At 37.2% G+C, this 20,871-nt stretch overlaps 3 protein-coding genes across 8 annotated transcripts in view; 2 read left to right on the top strand and 1 right to left on the bottom strand.

Annotated features, from left to right (window-relative positions):
- The window catches only part of dspb (desmoplakin b), a 28,362-nt gene extending 22,211 nt beyond the window's left edge, over positions 1-6,151 (top strand). Inside the window, exons 23-24 of the mRNA XM_073856466.1 lie at positions 7-1,833; positions 2,392-6,151. Of these exons, the coding sequence (XP_073712567.1) occupies positions 7-1,833; positions 2,392-5,631 (5,067 nt within the window). The 3' untranslated portion in view covers positions 5,632-6,151. The remainder of the gene's footprint in view (positions 1-6; positions 1,834-2,391) is intronic.
- A 1,211-nt stretch (positions 6,152-7,362) lies between these two features.
- On the top strand, positions 7,363-15,058 carry tbc1d7 (TBC1 domain family, member 7). Of its 2 annotated transcripts, XM_055186006.2 has the most exons (9): positions 7,363-7,442; positions 7,537-7,608; positions 9,295-9,411; positions 9,509-9,589; positions 11,481-11,671; positions 11,751-11,888; positions 12,019-12,164; positions 12,406-12,535; positions 14,332-15,058. In XM_055186006.2, the coding sequence occupies exons 3-9, from the start codon at positions 9,300-9,302 to the stop codon at positions 14,416-14,418; spliced, it is 885 nt and encodes a 294-aa protein (XP_055041981.2). In that variant the 5' UTR covers positions 7,363-7,442; positions 7,537-7,608; positions 9,295-9,299; the 3' UTR covers positions 14,419-15,058. The 2 variants fall into 2 exon arrangements, with proteins under 2 accessions (XP_055041981.2, XP_055041980.2); XM_055186005.2 differs by having other exon boundaries at positions 7,374-7,608.
- Positions 14,546-20,871, bottom strand: part of phactr1 (phosphatase and actin regulator 1) — a 30,994-nt gene continuing 24,668 nt past the window's right edge. For all 5 annotated transcript variants that reach the window (XM_055186003.2, XM_055186004.2, XM_055186002.2 and 2 more), the window contains exons 9-13: positions 20,753-20,808; positions 18,644-18,705; positions 18,236-18,376; positions 16,721-16,797; positions 14,546-16,586 (exon numbers count right to left, since the gene is read on the bottom strand). In XM_055186003.2, coding sequence (XP_055041978.2) covers positions 16,571-16,586; positions 16,721-16,797; positions 18,236-18,376; positions 18,644-18,705; positions 20,753-20,808 — 352 coding nt within the window. In that variant the 3' untranslated portion in view covers positions 14,546-16,570. The remainder of the gene's footprint in view (positions 16,587-16,720; positions 16,798-18,235; positions 18,377-18,643; positions 18,706-20,752; positions 20,809-20,871) is intronic.

Raw genomic sequence — 20,871 nt, 5'->3', positions numbered from 1 at the left:
CTGCAGATTCGCAACACCAGGATTGAGCTGCTTGAAGATGAACTTCAGGAACTGAAAGATGCCATCAGGGACCACAGTGAGACTAATGCCGCTTTGCAGAAGACCCTCTCAAAGTACCAAAAAGAGCTCAGTGACTCTCAGAACCACCTGCTTTCTCTGGAGGAGGTGAAGAGGAGCGAGACTCTAAAGTGCATGGCCACACAGGAGAGCCTGGACACCTCTAAGAGTCGTCTCCAAGAGCTTATGGAGGAAATACGTCGACTTAAGCTTCAGTTGGAGGAGGTGGAGAGAAAGAAGACAATTGTGGATGAGCGGTACACATTTTTGCGGGAGGAATACGATGAAACCATGAGTAAGAAACTTAAGGAACTGGAGCAGGCCAGTTGGGCCAAGCTGGAGCTGGAGAAGACCGTGTCAGAGCGGACCAAAGAGGTGGAACGTCTGCGCAAGGAGTTAGAGGAGGAATCTCAACGGGTGAAGGAGGCACAGATGGAGATTGCGAAGGTAAGGCAGCTGCATAGCACAGAGATGCAGGAGGTGAAACAGACCTTCGAGTCTCAAATCCTCGTTACACAGACCAACATGCAGAAGCTTTCGCAGCAGCAGGAAAATGAATTGGACGCCATGCGTCTGGAATACGAAAGATTAGAGGGTGAGTCTAGGGATTTGAAGGAGCAGCTGCAGAGGCTTCGTCTCTCCTTAAGCCAGGAGGAGGTCCAGAGGAAGCACTTGGAGGGAGAGGTGCAGAAACTTAGTTCCGCTGGGACGGAGGAAGGTCGGAAGAGGCACGAACTGGAATCTCAGGTCCAGCTAATGCTTAGCCAGAATCGTGAAGCTGAGAACAAATGGAAGGAGGTACAGCAGAGCTCCAATCGGACACTGCAAGAGAAGAATACTGAGATTAATAAACTCACGCGCAGTCTCGAGGAGGAGCGACGCTTGAAACGAGCTTTGGAGGCAGAGAAAAGCCGACTAGAAAAAGAGATGGGTGACCTCAAATCCAAGAATGAAGCTTCTGGTGAGGAACTGGTGAAGCTCCGCTCGTCCCATCAAGAATTGAGCCTCATAAGGGTGGAATTAGAGGCCCACGCCCTTGAGAAGGGCCGGTCTGAACAGACTATTGTGCGGCTACAAACACGCATTCAGGAACTCCAGGAGGAGCTGAAGCGTCTGGAAAGCGAGTTGGAGAAGCAACGTAGAGTGGGAGAAGAAGAGACTGGCAAACGTAGGAAAATCGAAATGCAACTTGAAAAGACTAACCAGACTATGCGAGAGTACACCACTACAATTAACACACTGCGTAAGAGCCAGGAAGAGACCAATGTTGAGGCCAAACAGGCGGATGACGAACGCAAGAGGCTACAGGAAGCCCTGGACCGTAGCTTAAAGGAGAACAAAGCAACTTCTCAGAGCCTGGCTGCCTTGAAAGCTGAGATGACTACTCTGAAACTACAGTTGACACAGGAGCAGGGTCGTGTCCAAGACAGCAACCAGCGCTACGAGGCCCTTCGTCGTAGTACTGAAGAGAAGACCAGTGCGCTTAACGTAAGCACGTCCGAGACCCAACGTCTGCAGAGGCTCAATGAAACTCTTACCAAAGACCGCAACCGCCTCGAGGAGGAGTTGCGCCGTGTGCGTCTGGAGGGCGAGGAACTGCTTAAAAGCAAAAAGAATGAAGATCGTGGAATGGCCGAGCAAATAGCTTTGTTGCAGAAACAGCTTGAAGCCAGCCAGCGCGCCAGCACAGAGCATGACAGGCTTATGCGGCAGCTTTCACGAGAGAGAGAAAAACTGCAGCTGGAGATAGAACATACGCAAAAACAAGCCAGTGAGGTACTAGGCTGCTGCACAGTCTTTAGGAAACTAAAGCGCCGTTAGTAGACTTGGATGTAGCTAGATACACGCTTGGCTCTCTCATCCTGCTTGCTGTCAATGGTTACTGCCTTGATGCTCTGACATGCAAAATATTCTGCACTAATCATGTGCCACACATTTGCATGTATTAATGATTTGCATGTTTGGCCTATCTCTGTGCCTCAATCATATTCAGATTAACATCTTAATAGAAGTTCATATAACTGTGTGCTTCTGTGTTGTGAGTTTTCAGCTGCAACGTTCATCATGTACACTCATGGAACCTGGAGATTTAAATTCTGTCTTTTCCTCACCAATATGACTTTCTTTTGTGGAACAACTAGAGTAAACCTTCACTGTCACTGTATGTTAAAAATATGTGTCAGTGTTTCTTTAAAATATCTTTTAATGTGTGTTTCATTGAAGAAAATCATACAGGTTTTGCTTTATTTTAATTTACTCATTTTTTCCTTGTGTTTTGTGCAGTTTCTCCTTAACAGTGAAACTAAATATATTTTCTGTCTCATTTTTTTGCAGACTTCATCTATAATCCAGACCAGCCAATCTCAGTGCATTGAACTGCAGAAAGAGAGGGATGACCTCATCACGAGAATGAAAACCATGGAACAGGATATGAAGCGTTTGAAAGGTCTAGAGGAGGAGCTACTGCGTTTCAAACTCTCAGCAGAGTCAGAAACGCGACTAAAATTACAGCTACAGGAAGATAATGAGAAGATCAAGAAGGATTTCGCCGAATGGAAGAGCAAATGTGAGACTCACGAGAACAAAATACGGCAGCTTGGCTCGGAGCGCTCTGCCATGGAGAGCCAGTTGACCTCTGTCAAAAGCGAAATGGAAAGGCTAAGGGCGCAACTAAAAGAGGATGAAGAACGTTACAGAGTGCAATCACAGACGTGGGAACGGGAGAGAGTTGAGTTGCAAGTGGTTAAAGAGTCACAGCAAAATAAGATTCTGACAGTTCCACAGAAACCAGATGGTGCTAACAAATACACCCAAACAGACCAACTCGACTCTTCCAATTTGGTCTTTGATGGTGTCCGCAAGAAGGTCACGGCACAGCAACTGCAGGACTGTGGTGTGATTGACAAAGTGACAATTGAACAGTTGTTAAACGGTCAGCGGACCATCCAAGACGTAGCCGTTGATATCAGGCTCAATCTTAAAGGCACTGGAGCCATTGCAGGGCTGGCAGGCGGCCCTAAAGGAAAACTGACCTTCACGGAAGCCAAAAAACAAAAGTTGCTCTCAGACGAAAGTGGAAACATGTTGCTGGAGGCTCAAGCTGCCACTGGACACATTATAGATCCCAGAGCTAATGTAAGAATGACTGTTGAGGAAGCTTGTCTGAATGGACTGGTGGATGAATCTGACAAGAAGCTGCTGTTGACTGCAGAGGCTGCCTGTGTTGGGTTCAGGGATCCAAAAACTGGCAAGTTGTTGTCAGCTAGCCAAGCCATGAGAAAGGGAATAATCGAAATGGACACAGCTCTTCGTCTACTGCAGGCACAGGAGGCGGCCGGAGGGATCCTTGATCCCACCCTAAGCGTTTATCTTTCTAAAGATGCTGCCATGGACCGTGAACTCATTGACGAGGATCTTTATCAAGCTCTAAATGCTAGACCAGAGTGCTACGTTGATCCAGACACAAATCTTTCTGCCACCTATGTAACCTTGAAGAAGCGATGCAAAGCTGACCTCAGCACCGGCTTACTCCTCCTTCCAGCCCCTGAAAAACCCATAACTGTACAGGGGCTGCGTGCCGAAGTTAACGTAACAGACCTTGTGGATGCGAAACTGCTGGATGCGTCAGACATGGACCAGTTGAGAGAGGGCAAGATTACCAGCCAAGACATAGAACAGAGGCTTCGGGCTTATCTACGAGATTCAACCTGCATTGCTGGAGTTTATGATGAGGCCAACAACTGCACTTTGACCATCTACCAGTCCATGAAGAATGGGCTTCTGCGCCCAGGAACTACCTTGGAGCTGTTGGAGGCCCAGGCTGCCTCCGGCTTCATGATTGACCCTATCCATAATGAGTACTACACTGTTGAGGAGGCCTGTAAGAAAGGGCTGGTAGGTGTTGAGTTCAAAGACAAGCTTCTTTCTGCAGAGAGGGCAGTTACTGGGTACAAACACCCAGGCACCAATAAGATCATCTCACTTTTTGAGGCCATTGAGCAGGGTATCATAGAGAAAGGTCATGGTATTCGCCTGTTAGAGGCACAGATTGCCAGCGGTGGCATCATTGATCCTGAACACAGTCACAGAATTGACGTAGATGTTGCCTATCAAAGAGGCTATTTTGGTGAGGAGATGAACCAGATTCTGAAAGATGAAGGAGATGACACAAAGGGTTTCTTTGACCCCAACACAGAGGAAAATCTAACATACTTGCAGCTAAAGAGCCGTTGCACTACAGATAAAAAGACGGGACTGGTGCTTCTTCCTCTTCATGATAAGAAAAAGACACAGCAAAAGAACTCGCTAAGGAAGAGGAGGGTCTTGATTATCGATCCAGAAACTAATAAAGAGATGACATGCCGTGAAGCCTACGATAGGCAACTCATAGATTACGAGACATTTCTAGAATTGTCCCAGCAAGAGTGCGAGTGGGAAGAAACGGTCATCACTGCCTCAGACGGCTCTTCCATAACAGCTATAATGGACATGAAGACAGGCACTCAGTATGACCTGAAAGAAATGCTTAAAAAAGGTGTGATCGACCAAGATGTATTTAACAGCTATCGCTCAGGAAATCTCACACTCACACAGCTCGCCGATCTGATCACCAGTAAGCTAAAGAACATTAGCAAACCCCTCAGCCCTTTGGCCTCCTCATCGTCATACACATCACAGGTGTCATTTAAAAGCCAGACATTTAAAACTGAAACCATCAAATCTGTGGAAACTGTCTCCACTCAACAAGAGCCATCCTCAATAAACACTTCCAAGCATGTTTCCAGCATGTCAATCAAATTGGCCCCATTGTTAGAAACAGTAGAGGAACAGAATCCAGTTGGAGCTATCTTTGACACCGAGAAGCTTGAGAAGATCACCGTGTGTGACGCTTTGAAGCGAGGAATCATTGACTCCATCACTGCACAGCGACTGCTTGAGGCACAGGCCTGCACTGGTGGGATTGTGAATCCTGAAAACGGTCGCCGCGTGTCCATTCAGGAAGCGACCCGTCTTGGTGTGATTGATGACGACATGGCTAATAGGGTAAAGCCTGCACAGAAAGCTTATATTGGTTTCGAAGATGTGAAAACCAAGCGTAAGATGTCGGCCGCTGAGGCAGTGAAAGAAAAATGGCTGCCATATGAAGCTGGCCAGCGTTTCCTTGAATTCCAGTATTTAACCGGTGGGCTCTTTGACCCAGAACATGGAACCAGACGTTCGCTTGACGAGGCTTTGCAGTTGGGCTGGATAGACATGAGACAGGCTCAAAAACTCCAAGATACACGCCATCACCCCAAGACCTTAACCTGCCCTAAGACAAAGCTAAGGATTTCCTACAAGGAGGCTCTGGAAGGTTGCATGAATGAGGAGAACACGGAAGTCCGCATGCTTCCTGCTGCTACGGTTTCATCACGTGGAATCAGCAGCCCCTACAATCTCTCTAACCCCGGATCTGCATCTGGGTCTCGAAGCGGATCACGCAGGGGAAGCGTAGACTATGATTCATCTTCCTCTTCAAAATTTAGCAGCCTTAGCTACAACAAAACTTCTTTCAGCACAAGTTCGCTCTCCTAAACATATATTGCGCTTCTTTATAAGTATCCATGAAAGTATTTTTAGATCACACCATAAGAACATCAAATTCACTCAGATTTATCATTTTAAAGCAGTATCATACATTTTAAATACAGAAAACACTGGAAATGTTTTTGAACCAATCAGTACGTTTTTACAGTTTTGTTTTTGGGAAACAATACCATTTAATGTATATCTTTAATCTAAATGTAGTTAAGTTGAATGTATTAGTTTAGAAAAAAATATTTTATTAATCTGTTTACTCACAATCTGGGGGTTTGGCAGCTTCTAAAATGTATTACATAGATTTAAAAGTTGTTTATAACATTAGATGGGTGAGGATACTACTTTTTTGCACCACTTAGTAACTGCTGTATCTTTTCTGAATTTAACTTCCTTTGTTGTTTTTTGAATTGATGTACTCTGTGAAGTGAACATCTAACACAATTTCTGACATTTTTATTTTGAAGTGTTATTGCTTAATTAAAGACTTAATAAAATGATTAGCTTACTTGAACAAGTGTCATTTTCCAGTACATTTGAAGTACATCCAAGTTTACTCATACTCTCAGAAATAAGGGTACAGAAGTTGTCACTGGGACAGTACCCTTTCAAAAAGGTACACCTTTGTACCCGAAAAGTGCATATTAGTACTTCAAAGGTACAAATTGGAAGTTCAAAGATACATATTTGTTCCTAAATGGTACATATTAGGACCTTTTTTAAAGGGTACTGCCCCAGTGACAGCTTTGTACCCTTTATTTTTAACAGTGTACGGCAAAAAATATATTTTTAAATGTTTTTTTTAAATGTATTTCAAAATTTACAAAAAATGGCCAAAAATATATTTGCTGAAATATATATTTGATGTAAAAATGTTTACAGATTTTTCATTGAAATATTGTTTGACCGTTTATTGTATATTTTGTAATATATTTTAAACAATAAATAAATTTTAAAGCTTTAAAAATATATTTAGCCCTTCATATATTTAAATCCAAGGAAATATATTCATGTCACAATGGAAGAAAAACTTTGTTACGAACATGTCAAACATGTCATGTTTTAAAAATGTTCAAATTAAATATATTTTTAACTTCAAAAATATACTTTATAAAATTAACCTATTTAGCATAACTTTTAAATACATTTTTGCCATATTGGATGTAAAATTAGGAATGTAGCCTATTTGCTTGCCTCTGAAATATTTTGAAATATGTTAATATATGAAGGTTCAAACAAAAATATTCAATTGAACATTGCTTTTTTACAAAATGTATTTGGCATATATTTAAAATATATTTTGGCCAAAAATTTCTTAAACTGGGCTACCATGATATTATGACATAAAATATATTTGTCTATTGATTTAAAAAAAAAAAAAACTTATTTGTAGAGTGAGTAGAGTTATTGTGGGGATTTCAAAAAAGGTGGTGTAACTGTCAAAAGAATAGTATACTGTCTGGGTAGGCTGCATACGTCATCAAGACGTCTTATTTCAGAATATTAACAATTATAAAGTTAACTGTTATTCTTCGTTAATCGTTAAATAAATTGTTGAACTATGATTATGACTTGCAAATGTAATGCTCAGCTCAGTTAACTTAAATAAACCAGGCTTGATGACGTATGCAGCCTGCATATGCGACCTCCGCAGGCTGCATCCTTTGGATTGAGAAACGGCCAGCAGCTCAAGGCATTCCCGCCACCTGCCGGTCACGAGCGGAAGTACAAAAATATAGGGCATGAATTACTTCCGAGTACACAGAGCTCAGCTGACAGACCCATGCATGCTCAGATTGCTCACCTAGGTTAGATAACGTTTACAGTCTGTTGAACATCATATGATAATTATTCAGCTCATATAACGTTATGATTGATGTTTTATTGTTAAATTAAATAAAGCGAAGCGGAGACTCGCGTGAGGAGAAGCCGCAGATGTTGCTGACAGAGGCCGACGATCGCATCACATTGAAGGTGAGCAAACATTTAACGATTTCTATTTCCAGAAAAATAGATAAATGTGCCTCTAAGTCATTAGTCATTCAGAAAAAAACTTATGTATATTTTTATTGAGTAAATGTTCCGAACGCTACAAACGTCAGGTTACAATAGAAGCCATTATAGCTCTTTCAAATATTTACCATGGTTTTACTATGATATTTTGCCAGACTTGTTTCGGATTTGTAGTAAATGGTATATTAGGGGTGTGGGAAGTCTGCTTCAATATTATTTAAGCTTTGAAAGTTAGAGTTGTACACAACACTGCCAATAAATACAGTAGGGTCATGGTATTACCATGTTTTTACTATAGTAACCTTATAGTTTACAGTAAAATATTATATTTTATTAGATTTTTTAGCATTACCACATTACTACTATCTGGTCATGTGTATGTGTAATTCCATCTGGTCATACCGTCTTTGTACCATCCCACATGAAAAATACTGTAATAGTATTTACTATAAACTGTAATAATTGTAGTATAATGTACTGTGGTATATTGTAGCAATTACTACTCGGGTGATTCTCACGAAAACTTGGTTTTAAAAATGTCAAGCATGAAAATGTAAAAATTGCTTAAATTTACTTTTTTCCCACCAGACATTACAAAAACAAAGTCTGGAGTAAATGGGAACATTAATTTAAAAACTTTTACTGATCATTTAATACTTTTTGTAACATAATTTAAAAAATTAGTCCTAAAAAATCTCATTACCGCAACAGTCAGAAAACATCAACACTGACATATTTTCAAAATGACATGATAAACCTGAAATAACATAATTTGGAGATTCTGCACATGCATTTAAAATCAAAGTATTATGCTTCTATTAATTAAATTAACATTTAATAAGCATCTGTTGCGGTAATGATAATCAAAATGTCGTGTAAGCATTCTGACAAGACAATATTTCAGATTAACTGTAAAAAAAATGATCTTACCTGGTAGCCATCTTGAAGTAACTGGTCCATGTGCTTGGTCACTCAAAATCAAACTTTATTAAAATTCTGTATGTGTGCTTAAACTGTTCTCAAAAAGTGTTGCGGAGGATGAGAACATCAGGCATGGACACATCATTTTCCAAAATTTTTCTTCATTATTATTATACATGAATATTCAGTAAATATTTTTTCTGTCATCTAAAGTAGTCTAGCAAAACATCCATTTATTTTTTTCTTAATATTTTTGTGTTAATTTGATTAAATTACAACATAACGCATGTTCAAACACAGCCGGACACATTGCGGTAATGAGAATTTCAGCAGAAAATGAGATAAAATTTACAATTATACATTCTTATGTTGAAATCACACATTGTGCAAGGTAGAACACAGTATTGTGTTAATTCTGATGCTTTTTAATGTTACTATATTACACATTTTAAAGCTAAAATCATTAGTGCCGTGGTGTTTCAATGGTTTCGTGAGAATCACCCACTCAGTGTTGTGGTTTTCTGTAGTATTAACTTATAGTAAATTTATGCATTGTAGTAAATACTCTTTACTACGGTAAGATTCAAAACATTAATGTCTAGGAATTTTACTATAGTAAATACTTAAGTATACTACAGTATTTTTTCATGTGGTATGGTTTATTTTAAAGTACCTTTTATATGTAACATGTGAGATCATAACATTGTTTTTGTGTTATGATTTCAGTGATCATGGCCGAGGATCCCCAGAGAAACTTCCGGTCGGCGTATTATGAAAAAGTGGGTTTCAGAGGTGTGGAGGAGAAAAAATCTCTGGAGATTCTGCTGAAGGACAATCCACTGGGTAAATAACCAACTGTGATTTAAAAACAAACATCACATATATCAGAGTTGACTTTACTGTGATCAGCTTTGTTGAATGAGTTGAATCTCTCTTTCAGATGTGGAGAAGTTGAGCACTTTTAGTCAGAGGTTTCCTCTGCCCTCTATGTACAGAATACATGTGTGGAAAGTCTTATTGGGTAAGAATTTGAATTATTATGAAATGCATAAACATACTGTCCTGATCAGATAAAACAAGAAGTCTACTTACTAGGGGTGTAATGTTACACCGATATGGATCGATGCATCGTATCATCAGAAATATAATCGATGTATCGATTCCACACATAAAATATCAACATGACGTACCTTTATTTTGACACTCTCCACGTCCTCATTCTTTGACGTAACCTTTATCTACGCATTTCAAAGTGTGCTTTTTCATTTATTTTCATCTGCCAGTGTCAGCAAGTGAATGCAATGCAGAAACAAAGCGGTTGTCGAGACCACTGCAGCACTTCTTTGATTGTTAGATCGGATTTTGTGTGACAGATCATATTCTTAAGTTTATGATCTTTTTTTATTTTTTTATTTTTTGTTTAATTAAACTACCTTCTGTGATTGTCTCTACTATTGCACATTTTGTCATATAATACTGAAAGTCTTTGACTGTTGCCATCATAAGCTTGATTTTAAGTGACATTTAAGTGCCCCTCATTATTTATGTTTCTTTATTTAAAACAAAAACTGTATTTTTTGTTAGTTTTTTGTTGTAAATGTGAGATTGTGCCATTTTTAGAGAGTTTAATTAAACGTGAATGTTATATATTAGTTGCATTTGTAAGTTATTAAAAATGTTACTGCTTAACTAGGCACATAACATAAAAAATTGATAAATTAATTGCATTGAAGAACCACACACTGTATCTGCAAATATCGCATAACTGGCGAAGAAAACCAATATTGTTTCGCATCGTAATAAACTGTCCAATTTCCACCCCTACTAACTAGTAGGGTTACAAAGGGGTGGAAATTTTCCATGGGGACTTTATCTGGGCAATTTTGGAATTATTTCAAAATGGAAACATATTCAAAATATATCATATACAAACATAAATAAAAAATGTTTTGATCATAAGCAGACATGCATGCAAGGTAATCCTGTTACTTATCCTCATCATGCCTGGATTCATTTGTTCAAAAATTCTTTAGAAATGATTCTAATATGAATGAATTCTGAAGGATTTTTGATCAGATAAATGCAGGCTTGATGAGCATAAGAGACTTCTTTTAAAAACATTAAAAATAGTAATGTGTCCAAACGTTTGGGTGTTTTTTGAGTACCTATTTTTAATGATCTCACCTAAATGTTTTCTCAGTCAGTGTATTTGTCTTCACGTAAGAAGCCGTACATTTAAGTTCCCTGTTATAGGCAACTCTCCAATTTTTTCGAATTCCCAATTTATTCCTATACCGTATTTTCCAGACTATAAATCACACTTTTTTCATAGTTTGTTGGGTACTGGAACGTATACTCAGGTGCGACTTATATGTCAAAATGTTTTTATATGAACAAAGTGAAACCATTACCGTCTACAAAGCGAGAGTCCGCTCTATGCTGCTCCTGTATTTATGTAATTCAATGGATTCAGTGATGCGGAATGACTTCAGGACCTTTTTGAACTTGATTTGGCTTATTGTGTTAATTTAGCCTATTTAGCCTCCCAGGTATGTTCTGTATGAGATTGTGTATCGTGTAAATAAGTGTTTTTTTCTCTTCACAATGCATTTTTGACTGATGCGACTTATCGTCCGGAAAATACAGTATATTCCTGTTAATTTGCATATATTCCCGTACATTCTCATGGAAAGTTTCCAGCCTTGAAAATTCCCAGAATTTTGCAACCCTACTAACTAAAAAGAGATTTTGCTAGTATCTAATTTATAGATGAACAAGTATTTATTTCATCTGCACACTCACAGTACATGATATAATTTGCCCACTTTTAACCAACCCATCTATTTACCATAAATAAACTCCATAAAGTCCTCTTTCATTGTATATAATGCCTGATGATTCTGTGTCTGCAGGTATTTTACCTCCTCACACTGATTCTCATGGATTGGTATCCCGATACCGCACCGAGCAGTTTGAAGACATCAGTGCGGCTTTAACATGCATGCGTTTCATCAGCTCGGCCACGCCCCCTACAGAAGTCTACCTCCGCATGTACCAGCTAGAATTCCTGCAGCTTCCTCGGAGATCTGAGCTTAAACCTCCGGTGAGGAGGACTTTCTCTTGTGTTTGAGGATTATTTCCCATGTGCTGATGGATCAGATCATTAAATGGTTTTTGTTTAGGACGCGGTGGATGAAAATTTCCTGGCTGTCGCTCAGGCGATGGAAGAGATCGTTGATGATCCCGTGGACTGCTATTGGCTGATCCGATGTTTTATTAACCAGTTTAATCACAAGTTTGGAGACTCCATACCTCACCTGGTAAGTGTACATGTATTAATGTATGTAAAAGTTTCTGTTACTAGACCTTTTGTGTACATTACAACACAGCGACTTATTTATTTCTTTATTCTTTAGGTTTGTTTTGATTTAGTTTCTCTCTCTTTCACAGCCAAAGAGTTTGGAGCACTTCTTGTCTCAGGAGGACAGCGGTCTGTTGGCTCATCTGAAGACGTCTGGCTGTCTGGGTTCATTACCGTACTGTCTGTGGTTCAGACGCTGTTTCGCGGGCTGTTTACCGGAGTCCAGTCTGCAGAGGTCAGTCACACAAACACACACAGTATTGTTCTGTACACACAATGCACACTATCATTGAAGTAATTTAACATAAACATCTGGACTAATACTTGACTACAAATTGCACATTGTGCATGAAGAGATTTCACATACTGTACACAGTACACACTGCAGTCATAGTTACGAAAATACATTCATCAAAATTCTTAGTTCGGGGTAAGCATGTAATGATTTATTTTGCTGTCATGTGATTGGTTGGCAGGGTGTGGGATAAAGTGATCAGTGGATCTTGTAAGATCTTGGTGTTTGTTGCCGTGGAGATTCTGCTCAATTATAAGATCGTGCTCATGGGAATGAGTCAACCTGATGGAGTCTTCAGCTTCCTGTCTAATGTAAGTACACAAATGTTATTTGTTAAGTCGCCTTTCCACTGCACACGACGGCCAATAAACCGGAAGTCATTCATTCCCTATTGAGGGTTGCAAAGGGGCTGCGTAAGGTGCCGACCGTCTGCAGATACGCAATTTTCGGATCCGCTTTGGCAGTTGGATCCGTTAAAATTTTTTAACGTGCGACTACATCGCATGCGATACGCTGACCGGAAGTGATGTATTTCAGTGTATTCCAATCAAAACACTGTGTGATGTGAAAATTACTTAAAGGGATAGTTCACTTTAAAATGAAGTCATTTCTGTCATCATTTACTCATCCTCATGTTGTGCTAAACATGTATGAATTTCTTTTTTCTGATGAACACAAAAGAAGACACAGCAGTAAGTGACCATAGACTTCCATAGTAGGAAAAAAAATATTTTGGAAGTATTGTGATAAATGACTAAGATTTTTTTTTAAATAAATGATGGTAAGCACACAGTTGATGGTACCCATTAAATTCCATATTTTTTTATTCCTACTATGGAAGTCTATGGTCACTTACTGCTGTTTACCATAATTTCTCAAAATATTTTCTTTTGTGTTCATCAGAAAAAATAAATTCATACAGGTTTATAACAACATACGGATTAGTAAATGATGACAGAATTTTCATTTTAAAGTTAACTATCCCTTTAATCCTTTTTGTTTAACTGTGTCAATATTCTTTGAATCTTTTAGAAAATGATTGATAACTGATAACTAAGTAATACATTATTCATTTAATATGTACACGTTATTATTTTAACCTTGTCTTTATATGTTCTCTCCAAAAGATATAAGTAGTCTTTGTCATATATGCATAGCTATTTATTGTTTCATTCATTTGCATTCATTTATTTATTTCACTATGGTAAATATTAGAATGAAGGCTCTTGTGCGGGAATGAGCTTCTCTTCCATCATATGGTACGATTAAACGGAAACTTCATTACGACTGCCACTAGGGGGCAAACTCCGGCAATCGTGTCAGAATGTCTTTTGCAGTAAAAAGGTGGTTTTAAAGGCACAATATGTAAATTTCACCACTAGAGGTCACTAAACATCAACGGCCGCTTGGAACGATGGGAATTGTAGTCTTTACGTGTCTGAGAACTAACGCTTTATCATGAGTTATCTCGTCAATTAAGAGAAAACGCTTCCCTGCCAATGACGAGATTTTACGGCAATCCATTTTTCCGCTATCATTCACTAGGTGGAGCTCTTACCCAACATATAAAATACTGAAGCATTCACTGATCCAAAAACAGTAAAAACTCATAAAATTGCATAGAAAAATGCAATTATTTCAGCTTTTTGCTCAAAATTTTGTATTTTTAAAGAAACCTGCCCATATTTGAGAGGTGATAAAAAGAGAACAAATGAAGATAGGATGAAACAGGTTTTTTGTTTGAAAGCAGATGGTCTGTTCATTCAATATATTGTATGTTTATATATTTAAATAAGAACATTTTCACAAAATTTTGAGAAATGATGGAACACACAGCAGATGGTGACCATTGACTTCTATAGTAGGAATAAAAAAAACTGATGGAATTCATTTTTCACAATACTTCCAATATTTTTTCCTACTATGGAAGTCAATGGTCACTATCTGCTGTGTGTTTACCATCATTTCTCAAAATATCTTCTTTTGTGTTCATCAGACAAAAGAAATTTATACAAGTTTAGAACAACATGCCGAACATGTGATTCATATGATATGAAACATTACCAAACATGCTTGTTTCTGTAAAGTTCTCACCTTTTCTTCACAGATGCCACAGGAGAATACAGACGCTATAGTTACGAAAGCCATAGACCTCTGGCACAAACACTGCGGGACACCCATGCATTCTGTGTAAGAGCACCACACTACAGTTACTGACTGAAACAGACTGCTGTGTAATCCAAGATCGCCTACAGATCGCTCGAGCTTCATACTGGACGTCGACGCAGTGAAAGCTAAAGATGAAGTCAAACTCACAACTGTGTGCGCAGTTCATTTTTATTAAGATTCCTTTACATCAGAATCTGCATACATCATTCAGGAGTGACGGTACATTAGGTAACATGCACGTTCTGCTCTCTTCCTGGATTATCTGAGCTGATGGCAGCACAAGAGCAGAACGTTGAAATAAAAAAACACATCAATCATTCAAAACGTGACGCCTTCTGTTTCTCGAGATGGAAATAATTCACCCAAAAATCTAAATTCTGTCACTTGTTTCTGCTGTGGATCTCAAAGAAGATGCTTCACTGTTTTCTGGGTTTTTCATGGAAATATGAAGAAGATTCTTGAATTTCTACTTTCAGATAACAGCAGCAGTTTGAAACTTCATGCTGGAAAATAATGACAGAATTTTCCCATCAGGTGCAACTATTACTTCATGTTGCTTTTATCTTCAGTATCAAAATCCGTTAAAAATATAAATATCAACATAAAAAGTTTCACATTGTTGCAATGTCTCTGATTAAAATAAATACAAAAAAATGTAACACTGACTATGTTGACTCGTGAAATGTTTTGGTTTTATTTTGGCAAACGAATGCTCCTGTAAAGGGTGCGCTTCCAAACAATCAGTGTTGGGCTAGTTACTCAAAAAATGTAATATATTACTCATTACTAGTTACTCATTTCAAAAGTAATACTATTTCTTATTACTCCCAGCCAACAGTAATTAGTTACACAAGTGGTTCTCAAACTTTTTCAGCGGGCGGCCCCCCTTTTGTATGGCGCATTCCTTCGCGGCCCCCCCAAAGAAATTTTTTTGACAAAAAACTGTTCTAAAACATATTGAATAATACAAAGTAGTGCTGTTGGTTAGTAGCCTTATTTTTTTATTTAGGTTTAATTCCACAGAATTCATGATAAATTCATTTATTTTATAAAATGTCATAAAACTGGGGCCCCCCTGGCACCATCTCGCGGCCCCCCTGGGGCCCCGGCCCCCAGTTTGAGAACCACTGAGTTACACTACTTTTCCATTACACGGCAAAAAAAAGGTAATTGCTTAATTTTTGCAGTCTTTGAATCCATAAGTTACCGATAAATGAGAAAATTGGTTAAAATTATATTTTAAACAACTTCTGTAATTTAATAAAGCATTAACATCTGCAACAGGGCTCAAGAAGACGAAAACTAGCTAGCGTCCTGTGTTGGTGATGTTGTGACAAAAACTAACTTGCCATTTTTTTGGATGGTAACAAATATAAAAAATATTAGTTAGACTACAAGTTACCAGGGAAAATAATATTATTACAGTAACTGAGTTACTAGTAAATAGTTACTGCCCAACACTGCAAACAATACACCCTACTTAGCACACTACAGCCATGCACTTGACTGTAGGGACCTTAACTTTGTCTGAGACAAAAACATTCCCACATGTTCTGAAAACGCACACAGCCGATGATAAAACACTGAAGGTTTGTGTTATTGCTCTGCTGTCACTTAACTGCAGTGCGTCCCTTTGACATCATCACTGTAAACGGTCACCATTCATTTCAAAAATAAAAATAAAAACATGATTTTGTCAAAAAAATAAATGAAATATGTGGACAAAAACACAGATATTTATAATTTAGTAATGCGATGTACATTTTATAAAAGTCTGTTTATATCTGCTTCATTTCTGTGACTTATTTCTTTTGAATTATGAATAGAAAATCAAATCACATTATCTGTTGCATTACGAGCCAACAGACCTGAAAAACTAAATTATAGCACATACGACTGACAGACATCAGTTTTGAAAGGTTTTGTCAGAATATACACATATATCTGCACATAAACCGCTCCCTCGTTCTGTTCCACTGGCTCTTGAATCTTATCCTTCATCGTACTGTGAATCTGCCAGCGGACACGGAGTGAAATTCCCGCGCGGTTGCTCCGAATTCAATCCGAGTGGTGTGTCGCTCTGTTGTGATTCCTGATAAAAATTTGCGGCGGTCTCTGTTTAGAGTCTCAGTTTATTAAATGGCTCCATATGAGCGTCCGTTAGTTAAAATCTTCAGTTACGGCCGATGAAACCTGCGATGAAGAGATTGTTTTTTTTTTCAGAGACACACTTTAATAATACAAAACTAATACAATGTGTCACTTTAAATCTCTTAAGACTTTGAATACTAGCTAGCAGGAATCTTTATACTCATGTGTTTGATCACCTGGTTAGATGTCGACTCGACTCATGCACCTCCATCTCTGTGCTCTTGAACTCATTGAGTTCTTTACGTATGGCAGCCTGTGAGAGACACAAATCCACGCAAATTAAGTCCAATGATTACCAGTGCAATGCAAAGAAAACTTTATAAAGTCAACATAACGTTTATAACTGAATGAAACGGGACATTCAATGAGAAACAGATGTTAGGAAAAATTTTATCCATCAGGTTTTTTTTGGATGGTGGATAAGTGTCCATAAGTTAGGCAGATAAAAACATAAAAATGAAACATTTAAAAAAAAAAAAAATTAAAAAAAGTGTAAAAAACATAAAGAGTAAAAAGAATGAAAACATAAAAAGTAGTTAAAAAGTGGAAAAAAACATTAAAAGCATGTTAAAAATGTAAAAAGGTGGAAAAAGCGTAAAAGTCATTAAAAGCATAAAAAATAAAAAATGTAAGAAAGCATTAAAAAAAATAAAAAAAAAAAAAAAACAGTAAAAAGGCAAAAAGTGTGAGAAACATAAAAAATAAACAAAAATTTTAAAAGCATTAAAAAACATTAAAAAGCTTTCTTTTTTAAAAGTGTAAAAAAGCATTAAAAAACTGTAGAAAAGGCAAAAAAGTGTGAAAAACATTAAAAAGAAACAAAAAAATGTAAACAAAAAACTTAAAAAGCATAGAACGTAAGAGAGTAGGTAAAAAGTGTAAAAAATAAATAAAATGGAAAGCGTGTAAAAAAAAAGGTTAAAAAAATTAAAAAGGTGGGGAAAGCGTAAAAGACATGAAAAGCGTAAAAAGAAACAAAAATGTAAAAAAACAAAATAAAAAAATAAAAAAATAAACATTAAAAAAGTTTTTAAAAAAAGTTTAAAAAGCATAAAAAAACAGTAAAAAGGCAAAAAGTGCAAGAAACATAAAAAAGAAACAAAAAATTTTAAAACATTAAAAAGCATTTTTTTTTAAAAGTGTAAAAAAGCTTTAAAAAACTGTAGAAAAGGCAAAAAAGTGTGAAAAACATTAAAAAGAAACAAAAAAATGTAACAAAAAAACTTAAAAAGCATAAAAAACGTAAGAGAGTAGGTAAAAAGTGTAAAAAATAAATAAAATTGAAAGCGTGTAAAAAAACGTTAAAAAAATTAAAAAGGTGGGAAAAGCATAAAAGACATGAAAAGCGTAAAAAAGAAACAAAAATGTAAAAAAACAAAAAAAAAACTTAAAAAGCATAAAAAAGTAAAAAGGCAAAAAACTGTAATGCACTGAAAAAGGCATAAAACATTTTTTTACATGTAAAAAACTTTAAAGAGCATTAATTTGTTTTTTAAGTAAAAGCATAAAAAAATTTGTAAAAAAGAAAGTGTAAAAAAAACCCATTAAAAACGTGTTTAAAAAAACGACAAAGCAAATGTGATTTAAATTTTCATGCATTTTATTTTATCCAGGCTAGTAATGGAATAACGACTTTGCATTGACTTTCCGCATCATAGTTGTCAAAGGTGGACAGGTTAAAACAGATGAACCTTATCTGCAGCAGTGAGGCGTGTCCAGGGTTTGTCGGCCCTCCGGTCGTAATCCTGAGCTTCCGCCACTTCCACGTAATCGCTGAAGCGGATGAGAATTTTCGCCTCTCTGAGCTCTTCTACAGTCGGCCTCTGACTCAACTACACACACATGCAAACACAGACGATTGTTGAAATGTAAACGCATTGTTCTTTGTTATTTTATCGTATAGTAACATATCGTATAGTGCAACCAACATACAGTAACCAAAGCACATGAACAGAATAGTCCTTTCTATATTCATTTGAAACAAAACATCAACACATATATTTAAAGTTGTTGTTTAACTCTAATCTAATCTGTGCCGTAACCCGAAATAGTGTGTTGCTATAGGAACGCTGTCCGAAAACCCTCAAATCTCCGCTCACCTTTCTCGAGAGTCTTTTCTTCAGCTCACGTTTCTCCTCCAGTTCCTCCTGCTCGTTTCGAGCTGAACGAGAGAAAACCCAACACATAAAACTTCAAACACTATTACTGCTGCACACCACTGATGTGTTCATATAAAAACACACAACATCTAAACTGAACCACACTGCTCCACAAGTGTACTGAGTGATTTCTGAGGTCACTGGTTACACTGAAGATAAAGTCTCACAAGCAGACTTCAAGCTTTACTTTATTTCCAAATTGAATTTATTCCAAAAAAATCATGGGCCCCATAAACACTGCAGCTAAATTCAGTCTTTACCTTTTAATGCTTAATTCTGTTCTAAACCGCATTTACAGAAGCTGTGCGGTGTACAGAACCTGAACTGAACAACTAGTTATTGATGAATATAGTTATCTCTTCTAAAATAAATGCCTAGGAGGGTAAGTCTTCTTGAATGCTCTGCGCAGAAAATCACAGAGGTACGAGCATTGACTTGCGTGTGTTGCCAGATCTTGTACATAAAAAACAAATGAAAAAACAGAATAAATCGAAATAATTTCAAATGCTTAACTTTTCTTTATGCTTAACTTAGCGTTTTAAAAAAAAAGTTGCCAGCGCCAGCATTGCACTGATAATTTATGTTTTCTTCCAGAAAATTTTCTACTTTAAATATATAAACATACAATATATATTAAATGAAAGAACAAACCCTCGGCTTTTTTAAACAAAAAAGAAAAAAAGTTTTATCCTACCTTCATTGGTTTTCTTTTTATCACCTCTCATTATGGGTAGGTTTCTTCAAAAATATCAATTTTTTTGCCAAAAAGCGTAGATAATTGCATTTTTGTAAAAGACTTTTATTAAAAAATCAGATTCAAAGTGATGATCAAATCATACACTGAGTTCTTACTGTTTGACCTAAGGGAATACTTCCGGGTTTTATAAGTTGGGTTAGTGCGCCACTTATGGTGGATAATAGCGAAAATATGGATTGCCGGAAAAACTCGTCATTGGCAGGGAAGCGTTTTCTCTTAATTGACAAGTTAACTCGCCAATGGCTGGGAAAGAGTTAAAAGACCAAAATATTGGGACTTGCACCTTTCCACTTTAATAACACCAAAAACGTGATTGCATTCTGAGCCAAGGCCAAAAACGGTTAAGCACTACAACTGTATGTTAGTCCAAAAAAAGACATGGACATGGCAACATTGCAAGGCAGTGCAAGCAGGCTCACAAATGTTAACACACACAACGCCAAGACATAATGTTTTTGCAGTGTGTATAGATCCGAACTGAACATCTTCTTGTTGATGACGTATTTCAACACGAGGGATAAATGTCTCTCGCTGTGTCCAAAATTCGTAAAATCTGCTTTGAAATTTTGTCACCGCATTAATCACAACATGGCGTAAACGCATCTATAGTTTTTGAAAATAGTAGGCGAAAAGTACTCGGATGACCTACTACTTATCATAAAATAATATTAATAAAATACTAACAAAAAAACCTACTAATACAATAAAATACCAGAAATAGATGAATCCCAGGCGGGTTTTGGATAGAAGAGATTAGGGCTGTCAAAAGATTAATCGTGATTAATCGCATCCAAAATAAAAGTTTTTGCATTATTCATTTGTGTGTATTGTATGTAATTATTATGTATATATAAATACACACATACATGTATTAATTTCAGAAAAAAATATTTATATATAATAATATACAAAATCTTTCAAAAATCAAAATCACACAGTGCACAGACATATATTATGCAAAAACAATCTTTTATTTTGTATGCGATTAATCTTGATTAATCTTTTGACAGCAAACGCCTAAATCTCATGAGATTATGATAAAAACAGCACTCATCTGGTGTGATTTTACTAGATTTCGGCATTTGCTGTATCCCTTCTAGCCACAACCACCCAGACGGCCCTTTAATTTTGGTCACGGCTGTTGTGATGACATCATATTATTTGTATTTACTCCTGACATTCGTCACTACAGAAACTTTGGCGTGTGTACAGGGTCATGACTTTGTAGAAATCTTGCTCTCATTGAAAAATGTGTGAAATATGACGTGACTGAAATGTGTGTCATGACATACGTTTGAGGATGTTTCTCTGTTCCAGTTCTTCTGCTGAAGGTCTCTGACTGAGTCGACTGCAGACAGAAAATATAGACACATCTCACTATTGTTTCTGTTGTTAGAAATGTAGCATCTTT

Source organism: Misgurnus anguillicaudatus, chromosome 18, assembly GCF_027580225.2.
Source record: "Misgurnus anguillicaudatus chromosome 18, ASM2758022v2, whole genome shotgun sequence".
NCBI lineage: Eukaryota > Metazoa > Chordata > Actinopteri > Cypriniformes > Cobitidae > Misgurnus > Misgurnus anguillicaudatus.
This window is presented reverse-complemented; position numbering and strand designations above follow the sequence as displayed.

Excerpts from the sequence above, each read along its gene's own strand:
- tbc1d7 (XM_055186006.2), top strand. The coding sequence starts at position 9,300 with ATGGCCGAGGATCCCCAGAGAAACTTCCGGTCGGCGTATTATGAAAAA. Across the intron at positions 11,672-11,750 it reads GATCTGAGCTTAAACCTCCG|GACGCGGTGGATGAAAATTT; the intron begins GTGAGGAGGACT and ends GTTTTTGTTTAG. Across the intron at positions 12,536-14,331 it reads TCTTCAGCTTCCTGTCTAAT|ATGCCACAGGAGAATACAGA; the intron begins GTAAGTACACAA and ends TTTTCTTCACAG.